Below are 15765 nucleotides of genomic sequence, written 5' to 3'. Positions count from 1 at the left end.
GCATTGGGCTGGATTCTCCATTATTGGGACTATGTCCCACACCGGCGTCAAAACGGTAGAGATTTATGCCTTCAAAACTGGCATCAAAGGGACGCGAATACCCAGCCCTGCAGGGGGCTAGCAGGGACTTGGAGTAGATCTCGCAGCTTTTGCTGCAGATACGGCCCCCACACTTCTGGGTAAGAGGCCCCGCATGCGCACGGCAGCGGCCGCTCCATGGCGGACTCCAACCACGGAGCTAGACCCACAAAAGAGACCCTCCGATCGGCTGTGCGCCCAACCCTCAACCGCCGCACCAGCATTCCCCGGCCACCCATAAGGCCTCCCCTGGCCTCCGATCCGCCCGTCCCCTACCAGGGTGGCCGCGGACTGAGTCAGCAGCCGCCATGTGATTATGCCGACCGGCTGGAGCACATTAGTTCCACGTCGTCAGGACTTTGGCCGGTCGGGGGTGGAGAATGGTTGAGTGGGCCTCTGGCAATGGGCCCCGGTAGGTCCCAGGCGGCGCGGCGTACTCCCCGAGTACACCGCTTTTCGGGGCCCGCAGAATCAGTGGGAACATGGATTCTCCCGCCCCCCCCCCCCCCCCCTCCCGCCGGCCGCGATTTTCGACGCGAGGGTGCAGAGAATCCAGCCCATTGTCTGTAGTGTAAATCCTCCCTGTTTAAACAATGAGCACATTCAGCCTAATATCTACATATGAAGCTATAATATTATAAAAACAGTGCCTACAGCATACATATTCTATCACACTGTCCTACTCTAATTCCTGTGTCCATCTCAAAAATTGTATAAAGAAACAAAAGAAAATAAACTCTGAGGACCACTAAATCATGAAGTAAGGATGTCAATAGCTTTTTCACATCATATTTTTATGACCCCAGAGTTTACTTAACAATGAGGCTTCACAGCCCCTAGGATTGGATTGGATTTGTTTATTTTCACGTGTACCAAGGACACAGGCGCCAGACGAAGCATACAGGAGTGTAGTTCTATTCAATAGAGAAGATGCGTGGGGAGATCAGTTCAGTCCATAAGATGGTCATTCAGACGTCTGGTAACAGCGGGGAAGAAGCTGTTTTGAATCCGTTAGTATGTGTTCTCAGACTTTTGTATCTTCTGCCCGATGGAAGAAGTTGGAAGAGTGATTAACCCAGGTGGGAGGGGTCTTTGATTATGCTGCCTGCTTTCCCAAGGCAGCGGGAGATGTAGACAGAGTCAATGGTGGGAGGCGGGTTTGTGTGATGGACTGGGCGGTGTTCATGACTCTCTGTAGTTTCTTGTGGTCTTGGGCCGAGCATTTGCCATACCAGGCTGTGATGCAGCCAGGTAGGATGCTTTCTATGGTGCATCTGTAAAAGTTGGTAAGAGTCAATGTGGACATGCTGAATTTCCTCAGGTTCCTGAGAAAGTATAGGTTCTGTTGTGCTCTCTTGGTCGTAGCGTGGACGTGGGTGGACCAGGACAGATTGTTGATGATGTGCCCACCTAGGAATTGGAAGCTGTCAACCATCTCCACCTCGGCTTCATTAATGCAGACAGGGGTGTGTACAATACTTTCCTTCCTGATGTCAATGACCAGCTCTTTAGTTTTGCTGACATTGAGAGAGAGGTTGTTGCCATTACACCACTCCACTAGGTTCTCTATCTCCCTCATGTATACTGTGTCATCGATGTTCGAGATCTGACCCACTGCGGTCGTGTCGTCAGCAAACGTGTAGACGGAGTTGGAGCCAAATTTTTCCACACATGTGTCTATAGGGAGTATAGTAAGGGGCTAATTACGCAGCTTTGCGGGGCCCCGGTATTGAGGACTATCGTGGAGGAGTTGTTGTTGTTTATCCTTGCTGATTGTGGTCTATGGGTCAGAAGGTTGAGGATCCAGTTGCAGAGGGAGGAGACAAGTCCTAGGTTTTGGAGCTTTGATATGAGCTTGGCTGGGATTATGGTGTTGAAGGCGGAGCTGTAGTCAATGAATAGGAATTTTAAAAAAAGTTTTATTCATTTGTGGGTTGTGGGCATCGCTGGTTAGGCCAACATTTGTTGCCCATACCTAGTTGCCCTTCAGAGGATGGTGGTGAGTTGCCTTCTTGAACATCTGCAGTCCTTCAGGTGTAGGTACACCATTGTACTGTTGGGGAGAGAGTTCCAGGATGTTGCCCAAGCAACAGTGAAGGAACGGCGATATATTTCCAAGTCAGGGTGGTGAGTGACTTGGAGGGGAACCTCCCGTTGTGGGCCTCCCTGGTATCTGCTGCTCTTGTCCTTCCAGATGGTAGTAAGGTTTGGGTTTGGAAGGTGCTGTGGAAGGAACCTTAGTGAGTTACTGCAGTGCATCTCGTAGACGGTACACACGGCTGCTATCTTGAGCTTCTTGAGTGTTGCTGAAGCTGCACTCATCCAGGCAAGTGGAGAGTATTCCATTACACTCCTGATTTGTGCCTTGTAAATGGTTGACAGGCAAACGTTGGAATCCTTGTTGTCGAGATGCTCCAGGGATGAGTGCAGGGCCCAGGAAATGACGTCTGCTGTGGACTGTTGTGGCAGTATGCGAATTGCAGTGGATCTAGGCATTCTGGGAGTATGGATTTGATGTGCCTCATGACCAACTTCTCGAAGCACTTCATTATGACCGATGTCAAGGCCAGCGGACAATAGTCTGGTTTTCTTTGGCACCGGTATGATGGTGGTCTTGAAGCCGATGGGGACCTCGGAACGGAGTAGGGACAGGTTGAAGATGTCCACGAACATATCTGCCAGCTGGTCCGCGCAGGCTCTGAGTGCACAACCAGTGACCCCGTCAGGGCCCATCGCTTTGCCAGGGTTCACTTTCAAGAAGGCCAATCTGACTTCGGAAGCTATGCCGGTGCGTATGGTTGTATCCGAGGCTGCTGGGGCAGCTGACAGCGGTTTGATGGCTTCCTGCTCGAACCGAGCATAGAATGCATTGAGTTCATTGGGGAGGGGTGCGCTGCTGCCGGAGATTTTACTCGGCTTCGCTTTGTCGCCCGTTATATTGTTTAAGCCTTGCCACAAGTGACGAGAGTCCGTGACGTTAGTATGTGACTCTAGCTTGGTCTGATAAAAGGCCACATACCTACTTTGGCAAAACACTAATGCACCATGTTTTAAATGGTTTAATATCTGTCCTTAAAAAAATACTGCACACTCTAATTTATCACGTGCGGTGTCATATAGTATTGCTCATAAAATTTCAAATGTGACTGCACTTACTGTCTATTACACAACAACTTGCATTTATGTAGCCTCATAGAGAAAATTGCCTAATTCTTCAAATGCCGCACACAGTCTAATGTAGATCCCTATGTCACTCTGTGACCCTCACCAAGATAAATTCACTAATATTTGTTTCCCTAGCCATCTCTTTTTAATTGAATCCTTTTCCTTCATTTCTTATCCTTCGTCTTGGAACCCCACATTGACAGGAGCTCTATATCCTGCCTGCCGCACCCATTACCAGTCTAAACCCTCTTGCCAGCTGTTTTCTTCGGACCCTCAGTCAGAGAAATCCCACATCTCTCCTCAGGCCCACCAAGGGAAATCTATTGCTGCCTGTTCTCTCGCAAACTATCTCCGTGGCTTTGATCTTACTCATTGACTTTGCCCCCTCTTTCTGAGGCAAAACCCAGCACCCTGGATCCACTCTGCATTGAGGCCCATTCCTGCACAGTTCCTGACTGTCCCTATGAACACAGTAAAGCACTGCTCCTTCACACCACCGCCTTTATAACCCACCACTCTCCCCGACAGAGGACAAAACAACAAGGAATCCGGATTTCCAAGGATGAAATGAAATCCGATAAAAACTACAGTAACGTGGGCAGCACCGAGGCGCAGTGGGTTAGCCCTGATGCCTCTCGGCGCCGAGGTCCCAGGTTCGATCCCGGCTCTGGGTCACTATGTGGAGTTTGCACATTCTCCCCGAGTTTCCGTGGATTTCGCCCCCACAACCCAAAGATGTGCAGGGATGGGGATTGGCCACGCTAAATTACACCTTAACTGGAAAAAAAAATGAATTGGGTACTCTAAATTTATTTTTTAAAAACTACAGTAACAGTGGGGAGCCCAGAGCTGTAAGTAAATATGCTTCAATATTTTACCTTCCATTTAATTTTTCTTCAATAAGCTATTTATTTTCATACTTACTTCAGGTTATGGAGAATAACTTCATCTGATCAGCTTCAATAAATATTCCTTTGAATTTCCTAATTGTATATTTTAATTGCTTAATAAATACCAAAATAAATTGACATTTATTTTTTCTGGTTGCTTTTTCTTCTTAAAAAAACCAACATCACAATTTAAATATTTCATCTTTTTAGATTCAAAGCTTTTAACTTCCATTTTCTATACAAAAAAATAAAGAATTAAATTATTTTATTTGCTCCAAATTAATTCACACAATCTTTCACATTCAAGCCATCTACAACGTTGATGCCACTTACATTCTGTAGCTAATATATGTCCAAACATAAATAAATTATTCATTCACTATCACCTTTCACCCAGCAAGCAACACTTAAATAAATATATTTCTCTTACAAATTCATGCATTGATGTTTTGTATGTTCAATTTATCTCGGAACTCCATTGGTTTCATGAATTCTTGAGCAGCTCAACAGAAAATCCATGAGTATCTCATAAATCTTGCGTCTGTGACACTTCAAAATGTCACATTTGGAAGTGTAACGTTGCAAACTATTTGTCGCTTTTCAATGGCTTAAACTAGTTTTTTTTAAATTGCACCCAATTACAACTGAATAACCTTCAGGAAACATTTTTTTTAAACTCAGAGAAAGCTGATCTTCTCTTTTGATCTTCAGAAATTGCTGTTCTGTTTAATGCTAGTCTGCTCACAGACAGATCTAAACTGAACTCCAAAACTCCAAAACTCAACACCTGACTGCTTCAACCCTGGCTCCTCCCATTAGCTACGTCATCTTAATAAAGCTAAACAGGATGGACTGGATTCTGCACCATTCACCACCGGAAGCAGAGTTTCCGACCCAGCGGAAAATCCAGCGTCAGGGGAGGAAAGGAATCAGCACCCAGTGTCAATTCGTTTCCGAAGCTCCAGTCTCCCACTGGTGTCCAGATCAAGGTTCACGCCCCTCGTCAGCGGGAAGATGCAAATGGTCATTAAGACCGGGCACCATAGGGCGAGATCTTCCGGAAAAATTTCCAACTGCAGTCGCGAGCAAAATTGCCACGAGTTTCCCAGCGCTCAGCCCAGCAAGACCGGTAACGCTAGCCAATGTTTATTGGTCCACTTAACGAGGCCTCACGGGCTTGCCGCTCTGAATGCCGGCACACCAGCTGATTCACGCTCGCTAGACCCCGCTAACAATGTCGAGCAGCTCTTCGGCTGCACTTGCTCAGCCAAATTGCTGGGGCTCAAACAGCTGCCCCTCCATCCCAAGGTGAACCCCAGGGCCCTAGGATCAATGACTGGGAGGAAGGGGCACTGAGTGGCAACCCCATGGGGCGGCGACAGTGGCCACGAGCTCCCCGAATTCCACCCCCCTGATGAGGTTGCATCTCGGGGTCAGCACACGGGACTGGGTGGCACGGCTGTGCATGTGCCATCAACAAGTGAGCCGAGGCCCTGGCCCAGAGCCCCCAGAGGACGTCCGCCAGGGGTATCGAAGACCATGGGACGAGGTAAGCAGCTGGCTGCCTCCACCTCTGATATGCATCCTGGGGAAACACCGAGACGTAATGGTACAGCTAGGAGGGCCAGGCATGTTTACCATCACTGAAAGCACTGGAATAGGGGGAAAGGGTTAGGTAGGGGGTGGGGAGGGGGTGTGGTTGGGAGCTGCGGGGTTGGGGGGGCGGCACTATCGAGAATGGGGTATTGGACAGCACATTAATCAACCTTTTGCACAAACATTATGATGCCTCTGTCACTTTCAGCAATGTGGGCTGACCCCCGGACTCTTTGCCTATCTCTCCAGGTAAACCCCCTCCCCGTGGCACCCACCCACCCTCCGGCCATGGTCATGTCCCGGGAGCTGTGTCCCACCCCCTGGGTGTTTGGATATTGGCTTCTGCGTGTGTGGTGTTGACTCCCGCACAGTGTCCAGGCATCAAGGTGCAATCAGAATACTAAGCAATAGCTCCCACATGCTACATGGCCCGTCTACCCACACGAACCCACTTGGCATGTGTCAAGTGCTCACTTTCAAATGCCAATTCCCTATTAGTGCTCTTAGTGATTGCCTTCAGTCACGCAGCCAGAGGCAGCAGTAGCTGGGGGTTATGGGTGATCGGTGTGGCAGACGGGCAGGGTCAGGTGTTGCCCCCGGAATGGGGTTGGGATCCAGGGTGATGCCACAAGCGATTGCGCCCCCCCCCCCCCGCCCAAGCATCCCCCCCCACCCACCCTCCCATGATAGCCCACTCCTGCGGAGGTGGCAAGCACGAGGATGGCAAGCACGAGGATGGCAAGCCCCGTTCTCTTTGCCTGAGAGCAAAGATGGCTACTCCCCCCCTCGGCTCCCCACGGAAGCCCTTCCGCCAGGTTCACGTTTTGCAAAAGGAGTACTAACCGGCACCAGTGTGACCACTTGCCGGGGAGGCCGGTAAATGACAGTAGGCCAGTAATGTTTTTTTTTAAATTTAGATTAGCCAATTATTTTTTCCAATTAAGGGGCAATTTAGCGTGGCCAATCCACCTACTCTGCACATTTTTGGGTTGTGGGGGCGAAACCCACGCAGACACGGGGAGAATGTGCAAACTCCACACGGACAGTGACCCAGAGTCGGGATCGAACCTGGTACCTCAGCGCCGTGAGGCGGTTGTGCTAACCACTAGGCCACCATGCTGCCCGTAGGCCAGTAATGTTGAGTGGCCATTGAGGGGGTGGCTTCAACGGGAATTCCCATTGCAGAGAATCCCATCACCAGCCAATTACGTGCCCCTCCTGCCTCTGAGAAACTCGCAGCTGGGAGGCCAGAGAATCCCGCTGAAGGTTTGGCCAAATGTAGACAGGTCAGAGCGGGAGCGTGGCAGGAGAATTAAAATGGCAGGCAACTGGAAAGATACAGTAAAGCTTGTGCTCACGGACTGAAGGGCAATGTCCTATTAAGCGATCACCCAAGGAGCATTTGTTGTCCGCATGTAAAATACTTCACGAGCAGCAAATAATTGAATGAAGAACAAATGAACAACAGATAATGTTGCATTCTGTAAATAAATCTTGTATTGAGAGAAAAAGATTGGTTTCCTTCACCATCTGGTTTCTAAGTGACTTACCTGAGCAGTGGCCATTTGGGCAGGGAATTAGAGGCTAACCATATCCAATTATTAGTTACCGAGGAGCAGAATAAAATGAATGATAAATGAGCAAAACAAAGCTTAGGGAAGTTTATACCTTACTGAGGGCCCAGTGCTGTGTTTTTGATAGAGTTTTCTGGGTGTAAGCTGCTGTCAGTCATTTTAAGTGCTCCCAATCCAGAAGAATAGGTGTATGTCACGTGTGAGCAGTCAGATGGAGAAATGCCTTTGATATTCATGTTCATACAAATGTTTACATATAAACTATGGTTGGGTTTTGCATCCATCATATTAAATCCAGTCTGAGTAACACTTTATGAGAATTATTCCTTCCCTGCCTTGTGTTTCTGTTGTCTGTAGTTCATTTTCATTTGAGATCCTTTCTGATGTACCATTCACTGTGCATTTCTACTGATCCCTGGCTTTTATTTCTTATGTGTATCTTAATCTAAACCAAGCAAATCTCCATTCGTTCCAACTGATTTATAATAGCCCAGGAGGTGAGTGGCATGTATTCTGTTGCTAGGTAAATATTTCTCAAGAACAAATAATACATGCAGTGAGAAAAGGCCATCTGACCCATTTAGCTCATTCCCTCCATTCATCATGCACAGCTCATCCCTCTTTGACTCTGTCCAATGCAGTCAACTCTTTATGGTATGTCAGAGAGAAATTGCAATAAAGGTCTTTTGAGTTCACCATATTCCCAAAAGCCCATAGGCTGCTTTCCCTTTTGAGGGAGAGAGGTGACTGGTGGTGATTTAACCTGAGGATCACCACACCTCAGGTGAGGGGCAAGGTTGAGAAGGCGGGGCCTTCATGAATAGCCTTAGCTGGTATGGGAATGAAACCCATGCTGTTCACCTTGTTCTGCATCACACACCAGCTGCCCAGCCAACTTAGGTAAAGGTCTAGTTTATACTGAATAACTATCAATGTTTAATCATGACTAATAGCTTTAATAGTTGTTATGCATGAATCCAAGTAATGATTTACATAAATGTGCTAAATATAAGTATGTTACTTACTTGTTTATTATTTTCTTCTGGATTTATAGATATTGGAAGTTGGCTGCACCTTTTTGGGTTCCAGTTGCATAATGTAGTGCCTGGATTTCCAAAGCCAAAAATGAATGTCATGGAAGCAACCTATGAACTACTGAAAACTCAATCCAGAACAGAAAACTGGGATCCCAGCAAGGTATGATGAGCAAGCACATTTCCCCGCTTTTCATTTAATTTATGTTTCCCATTTTCTCCACTCCTTTTATGAAATCTCATGCTCCAGGGACACCATCAACCATCCAGTACCTCATCCATCCAGTGTATCCTGTACACAAGAAACAGGAAAAATAGAACCCAGTCAATTACTGCCCCATCAGTCTACTCTCCATCATCAGCAAAGTGATGGAAGGAGTCATCAACAGTGCTATCAAGCGGCACTTACTCAGCACTAACCTGCTCACGGATGCTCAGTTTGGGTTCCGCCAGGGTCACTCAGCTCCTGACCTCATTACAGCCTTGGTTCAAACATGGACAAAAGCGCTGAATGCCAGAGGTGAGGTGAGTGTGACTGCTCTTGACAACAAGACAGCTTTTGACCGAGCATGGCATCAAGGAGCCCGAGCTAAACCGGAGTCAATGGGAATCAGGGGAAAACTCTCTGCTGGTTGAAGTCATACCTGGCACAAAGGAAGATGGTTGTGGTGGTTACTTTCTTTAAAGTTCCTTGAATCATTCCCCAGCCAAGACGCCACACAGAGGACAGCACAGAGGACACCAGAGGTGGTGCAGTGGTTAGCACTGCTGCCTCAGGACACCAAGGACCTGGATTTCATCCCGGCCCTGGGTCACTGTCCATGTCGAGTTTGTACATTCTCCCCGTGTCTGCGTTTGTCTCGCCCCCGCAACTCAAAGATGCTCAGGGTAGGTGGATTGGCCATGGCTAAATTGAATTGGGTACTTTAAACTTTAGGCAATTCTTTTAAAAAGCAGCACAGAATGCCCTCCCTTTGGACAGATATGATTACATATGTAATGTTAATACCATTTTGTGATGAACAATAAGACTCCTTTACCTCAGAAGGGAATTCTAGTATGATCTGTTATGCCATAAAATTGGCACTGTACATAGAAAGGGGGAATGTTTTATTCTCTTAAAAATGTCAAACAAATATTATAAATCCATTATATTTTTGGAAGTCATGCTAGAATGATTGGAAGTCCCTAATAGCTAATACTCTACAGCGGGTCAGCACAGAAGAGGGTAGCTCTCCCCCCCCCTCCCCAAGATCGCATGCGCCCATCGATTGGTGGCCCCCGAATCACGGGCCTGCCCATCGTGGAGGCCCCCCTGGAGACTTAGCCCCCCTACCCCCCACCAGGATGGCCACCGCAGCCGCGCGCCGGGTGGAACCATACGAGAACTACGTCGGCGGGCAATCGGCCAGTCGACCGCAGAGAATCACTGCGGGAGCCTCTTTCAATGGCCCCCCCACCGGCACCACATCGACCATGCACGCGCAGCTGGCGGTGATTCTCCAGTCACCGGAGAATTGCACGAAAGCGTCGCGGGTCTGACGCCCCATTCTCCGCCCCCGCCGGGTGCGATTGCGGTACAGGGGCTAGCAGAATCCTGGCCCAGGCTTGCAGTTGATTTTTAATCCCTTTTCCTGTGTATAATAATAATAATAATAGTCACTTATTGTCACGAGTAGGCTTCAATGAAGTCACTGTGAAAAGCCCCGAGTTGCCACATTCCGGTGCCTGTTCGGGGAGGCTGGTACGGGAATTGAACCCACGCTGGTGGCCTTGTTCTGCATAACAAGCCATCTGTTTAGCCCACTGTGCTAAACCAGCCCAGTGATTCCTGGAAGGGGAAAAAACACAAATGTTTCTCACCCATGAACTGCTTTCTTTCACTTGACATCATGTCCACAATCTGGGATATAACTCACTGAAGATCGTTTCTGCTGAGATGGTAATCAGCCTCCATTATTGCCACAGGAGATGACAGTTCAGTTATTGCATTGTATCTCTTTCTTTGAAGTGTCTCTGTCTGAAAAGATGCGACATTTAATTCTCTCTAGACGAGTGGGTCAAGTGTAATTCACTATGGGATTTTCCAGCAAGTGGTTACTTTGCAGTCTCAGCCAGTTTTTGATTGTGTGTCCTTTTAAAAAGAAAACGTACTTAGAAGTTCAATATGTCCATAAGTAATTCGGGGCTATGATCTGTTGTCATGACAATGTAAAGAAAGTGTTTCAGTAACTAGCTCAATCTGGAGGCAGAACTGGTATGGGCACAATTTCTAGGATTCTTAACACAGATTAGTTGGTGAATGATTACCTCTACTAATTATTTTTGGATTCATTATAAAGCAAAATATTGTAGTTTCTGAAAATCAGAAATAAAAACAGGTAGCGCTGAAAATACTCAGCATGGCTGGCAGCATCTCTGGAGAGGGCGAGAAGTTAACGTTTCATGTTGGTGACATAATTGTCAGAATTGGGTTTAAGCAAGCACAGAGGCCAGGAATGGGGGAGGGTAAAGAATAAAAGGTAAAGTCGGTCTGCAATAGAGTAGAAGGCCAAACAGATTAAGGGCGGGATTCTCCAACCTGAGTTTGCCTCGCCAGCTCTGACAGCGAGAACAGAGAATCTGACACTCAGCCAAAACTCCATTCACTGCAGCGGGTCTGGAGAATCCCGTCGGAATGAACAGACAGAGAATTGCAGCCTATGTGACAAAAACATTGATAATGCCAGGCTATAGGAAATGGGATAACTGAATAAATAAAAGAGGCTGTTGAGGAGGTGTAAATAGAAAAAGCCGAATCAGCATCAGCAATTGTTCTTTGTTCAATTATTTGCTATGATCTGGAGATTCTGGCGTTGGACTGGGGTGGGCACAGTAGGAAGTCTTACAACACCAGGTTAAAGTCCAACAGGTTTGTTTCGAATCACTAGCTTTCAGAGCAGGCTCCTTCCTCAGGTGAATGTCCTTTCTGCCAATTATTGACCAATTATTTGCTGGTCAGGAAGTGGTCTATTTTACATGGGAACAACACCTGCACGTTGGGACATTGCCCTTCAGTCCGTGAGCATAAACATGACCATATGCTTCCAGTTGCCTGCCATTTTAATTCCGTGCCATGATCCCGCTCTGACATCTCTACATTTGGCCAATCCTTGGGCGGGATTCTCTTGCCTTTCAACCACAAGTTTTTCGGTGGCAGGAGACGGTGCGCTATACGCTGGTGGCGGGATTCTCTGCAGTGGGAATTCCTATTGAAGCCACCACTGTGCCACTGGGAAAGCCACAGGCGGAGGTGCGCTGTCAATGGGACCAGAGATACCTGCCACCAGCGAATGGCCGGAGAATTCCCTATGTTTTGATTAAGCATTTTACAGCCTTCCGGACTCAACATTGAGTTCACAACTACCACCCCACCCCCATCTTATTTATTTTTATCGTCTTGTGACATTTTTCAGGGTTTTCTTTTACTTTTTGGATGGCAGCTGTCGATGATTCTGCTCTACCCGTTTCAATCTCCTCACGAACCATCATTTACTTCTTCACTTGTGCCATTACCATCTTCCTTGACCTTACGCAATCATTCATTTGTAATTTAATCTCTCCTGCCTCCCCCCCATCACTGACCATGCCTTTTGTTCATTCCCACTTTCCATCTTCATAACAAACCTCGCAAATCGGATGTGACAGGGGGATTAGCAGATTTTTTTTTTGTCAGTGTGACGGTGACATTGTAAGTATAGAAAGAATATTTCTCATATTCACTATTTCAAATGAATTCATTAAAAAATACCCTAAAAAAAGACCATTTACAATTCCTCTGGAAACACTGGCAAGGGATCTTCCTGTTCTCTTTACAATCGCGTTAACACAATGGCCGGAGGACATGTTACCCGATAGTCTCGATATTTGCACATTATCAGGAGATCTTTCTCTTCTCTTTACAGGTTGTTTTAGGCGTACAGTGTGAACTACAGAAGCAGCTCAAAAGCTTCATTTCCCTGGAACGCCTGCCCCAGGCTTACACGAGGAACCGCAAAAATTGCCAAGACAATCGACCAAGATTTGCTGCAATTCCTTCCATGTTTGGTAAAGGAGTGAAGTTTGCAATTCAAGATGGTAAGGTAACTGCTGACATCATCGGAGTAGCCAGTGATGACAGCCGACGAATAGCTGCTGTTCTCAATGGAGCTGACTATCTGGAAAGTCTCCATTTTACCATTGATGGTCGCGACACGCATTACTTCGTCAAGTCGGGGCCTCTGGAAGAAGACCTAGCCATAATTGGGAATACTGGAGGAGGTCGTGTACTGGAAAACGGTGTCAATGTGACTGTCTCTCAAATGACCTCTGTGGTGAATAGAAGGACTAGAAGGTTTGCAGACATTCAACTACAGTATGGAGCTCTAAGCTTCAACATTCGATATGGTGCCACCATTGAAGAAGAAAAAACCCATGTGTTGGAGATGGCCCGGCAGAGAGCTGTAGCCCAAGCCTGGGCGAAGGAACAGCGCAGGGTACAAGAAGGGGAGGAGGGTATCAGGTCGTGGACTGAGGGAGAAAAGCAGCAGCTGCTCAGCAGTGGAAGTGTACAAGGCTATGATGGGTTTTTTGTATTGTTTGTGGAACAGTATCCGGATCTTTCCGACAGTGCCAACAACATCCAGTTTATGAGACAGAGTGAAATAGGAAAGAGGTAACGGTGAAGAAACACCTGCCTTTCAGTCACCAAAGACTGCCTGTTTTTAAGACATTTGTTGATTTGCTGTACTCTTTTCTAGAATGATATCCTGTAAATATTGTGATGGAGATACAAGTCAATTTTCAAGCTGCCTTCAAATGTGATAAAATATGGTATTTTAATAATACCCCTGTTTAGCATTCCTTTTAGTGGTTGGACCACAGATCTGGTCCTTAATCAGTAATATTGGAAAATAGTGGCCAGTCCAGATCAGACGTAAATCTATATTATAGCTCCAGAATGCACTAGTAGGGGTTGAGTGCATTCATTAAATACTGTATTTTGTCTCTAATGTATCACTAGAAAAAATGCCAACTGTGTTCTTCATAACAGTTCAGACTCACGTATTTTCTGTCACAAAATGATTGTCTAAGGGTGTGTGGCATTATTGGGCTACATATATGAGCTAAAGCTATTTAATTTTGATATTCTTTTTTTAAATTTAATCATGAATGGTCTATAATACTGTGAACAAGGAGAGTATGTACGGTTGGTGTGTAAAGCACAGCACATCTATTTTAAACTGCTTATAGTGATGGGTGTGGTGAATGCCTGATGTGCATTATTTCCCCAGTAAAGCATACCTTTATTGTTCACCATTAATACCAGTTCTTGCCTCATTTAAATTATTTGATGGTGTAATTGCTAGGTTAAGAAGCAATTTGGTTTCTTTTTCAGGCATAACCGTATCGAAGGTTACACACAGAAATGTAACTTCTTTATTAAATTTTGTGTAACTAATTTTAAAATATAGTCTTGGTGAAATGTCATCGAACACTTGCAGTATAAGAAAGACAAGTCAGACAAGCTGCTAAGTCTTTTTAATTATGTTGTGAAGTTACTGGTAGACATTATTATTGCCGGCCATTGCGACCTGCTAATTGTCACGTGTTTTCATGTACTGAGTATACAGTCTGCATTCAAACAAGATATGATGGAAGTCAGCTCTGGATTTGTGGAAGTTTATAAATAAAAGTAGCACAATTGGGCTGGGTATTAACTTTTATTCATTCACCAATTCATGAGTGGATTAATGAAGACCATTGCAAATTTTTGCTGATTTCAAACTGCAATTGCATTGGCTCTCAAAGGTACAGCATCTAGCAGTGTTCTGGGGCTGAACTCTCCAGACTGAATGGTTCAAATACCAGGAAGATGCATTATAAATTAGAATATTCGGAATATGGAAGGAAGACATGCCAAAAGGTTCAGCCAAAGGTATTAAAGTTGTGCAGTAAATGGTCAGAGAAGGCAATCAAAGCAGACCGAATGTGAGATTAATTCACTTTGGCTTCTTTTGTTGAGCACAAATTAGTTAGAGTTCATGCAAGAAGCCCGAGGCCCAGGGTTTATCCAAAATTGTACTTAAGCCTTATCTAATTTTTTTTAAGTGGGTCACTTATTCGAAAGGCCACAGATCGTGATTGACCTGATATTATTTGTGATGAATCTTCTAGGTAGAGAGGGTTATGTGACACATCACTTGAGATTAAGGTGTGATTTCTTTGTTGAAGCTGCTGCATGTTTATGGTCAATTGAACAATGAGCCTGGTGGAGCAGCAACAGAGTTTGTTGCCATTAGAAGTAATATTCACACAAAAAAAAAGAATGAATGATTTTATTTCAGGACAAAAGTTACTGGAGGGAACTTCCTTGATGCAACTGCTTACTTCCCACTTACAAAGCAAAAACTGGAGCAATGAGTAAAATGTGTGTTTATTATGTATCTCGTGAAAGACGAAGTGAAGGCACTCAAAGAACTAACAAAGGCTTAACTGACGCTGGCATCAACCGAGGGAAAGGAAAGAAGACAAAACATTTTTTGAAGTAAAGGTCAAAAGAATTACGGAAACACCACCTCAGTCGTGTTTGATGGTGAGTAGAATCGAATTTCAATCTGAAGACAAGAAATCAAAATAGCAAGCAAAGACAACATAAAAAACCTTCAACACAACAAAATATAAAGCTGAATGACAATATCCCGACTGCCACAGAGCAAGGGAGTCCACCAGCACCACGGAAGCCAGAGGCTCCAGCCGCATGCTTATCACTCACTTTTTAATTCAGCTATGGTGTTTGTATCTGATGTCAGGGTTTCCTGATGATGCACTATCAATACGACGAGACGTGAGTAGAGAGTAATCGAGGCTTTATTACACAGAGATATGTGGCCTCCTACAGCAGGTGACGAATTGGCTGCAGTTCGGAGAGCACACACATTTATACTCTGCCTACTGGGCGGAGCCAGCATGCAGGGATCTACCCCCGTAGTGGTGACTATCACATTCACCCCCTATTAAATATGAGCCCAGTGGGGGTGGTGGAAACTTATTTACATAAGAGGAGGTTACAAATTTAGACGATCGGGCGCCTTGATCCGTCGTTGAGAGCTCCGCAGTGTTGGTGGTGAGTCAGGCGTTGGCTCGGTCGTCGGTGACTCCGGGAGCGTGTCGACATCCTCTTCATCCTCGGGTGGGACCAAGGGGAGGACGGATCATCCCGGAGCAGGGGCTGTGGCGCCAGGGAAAGGGAGGGTGGTGCCAGGGCAGAGGGGGTGTGGTGGTGTGGAGATCCAAATGGTGCCAGGTCCCAAAGGGAGATTGTGTCTTGGCAGCCGTCGGGGTATGCTGCGTAGGCGTACTGCGGATCAGCATGGAGTAGCTGTACCCTCTCGACCAACAGGTCCGCCT

General features: G+C 46.2%; 1 protein-coding gene across 5 annotated transcripts in view; it reads left to right on the top strand.

The window, feature by feature from the left end:
* The window catches only part of tenm1 (teneurin transmembrane protein 1), a 1865819-nt gene extending 1851756 nt beyond the window's left edge, over positions 1 to 14063 (top strand). For all 5 annotated transcript variants that reach the window (XM_038774907.1, XM_038774908.1, XM_038774910.1 and 2 more), the window contains 2 exons: positions 8358 to 8500; positions 12282 to 14063. In XM_038774907.1, coding sequence (XP_038630835.1) covers positions 8358 to 8500; positions 12282 to 13034 — 896 coding nt within the window. In that variant the 3' untranslated portion in view covers positions 13035 to 14063. The remainder of the gene's footprint in view (positions 1 to 8357; positions 8501 to 12281) is intronic.
* The last annotated feature ends 1702 nt before the right edge of the window (positions 14064 to 15765 follow it).

Source organism: Scyliorhinus canicula, chromosome 17 (assembly GCF_902713615.1).
Source record: "Scyliorhinus canicula chromosome 17, sScyCan1.1, whole genome shotgun sequence".
NCBI classification, from domain to species: Eukaryota; Metazoa; Chordata; class Chondrichthyes; order Carcharhiniformes; family Scyliorhinidae; genus Scyliorhinus; species Scyliorhinus canicula.
The sequence above is the reverse complement of the archived record's forward strand: the minus strand, read 5'-3'. Positions and strand labels throughout refer to the sequence as shown.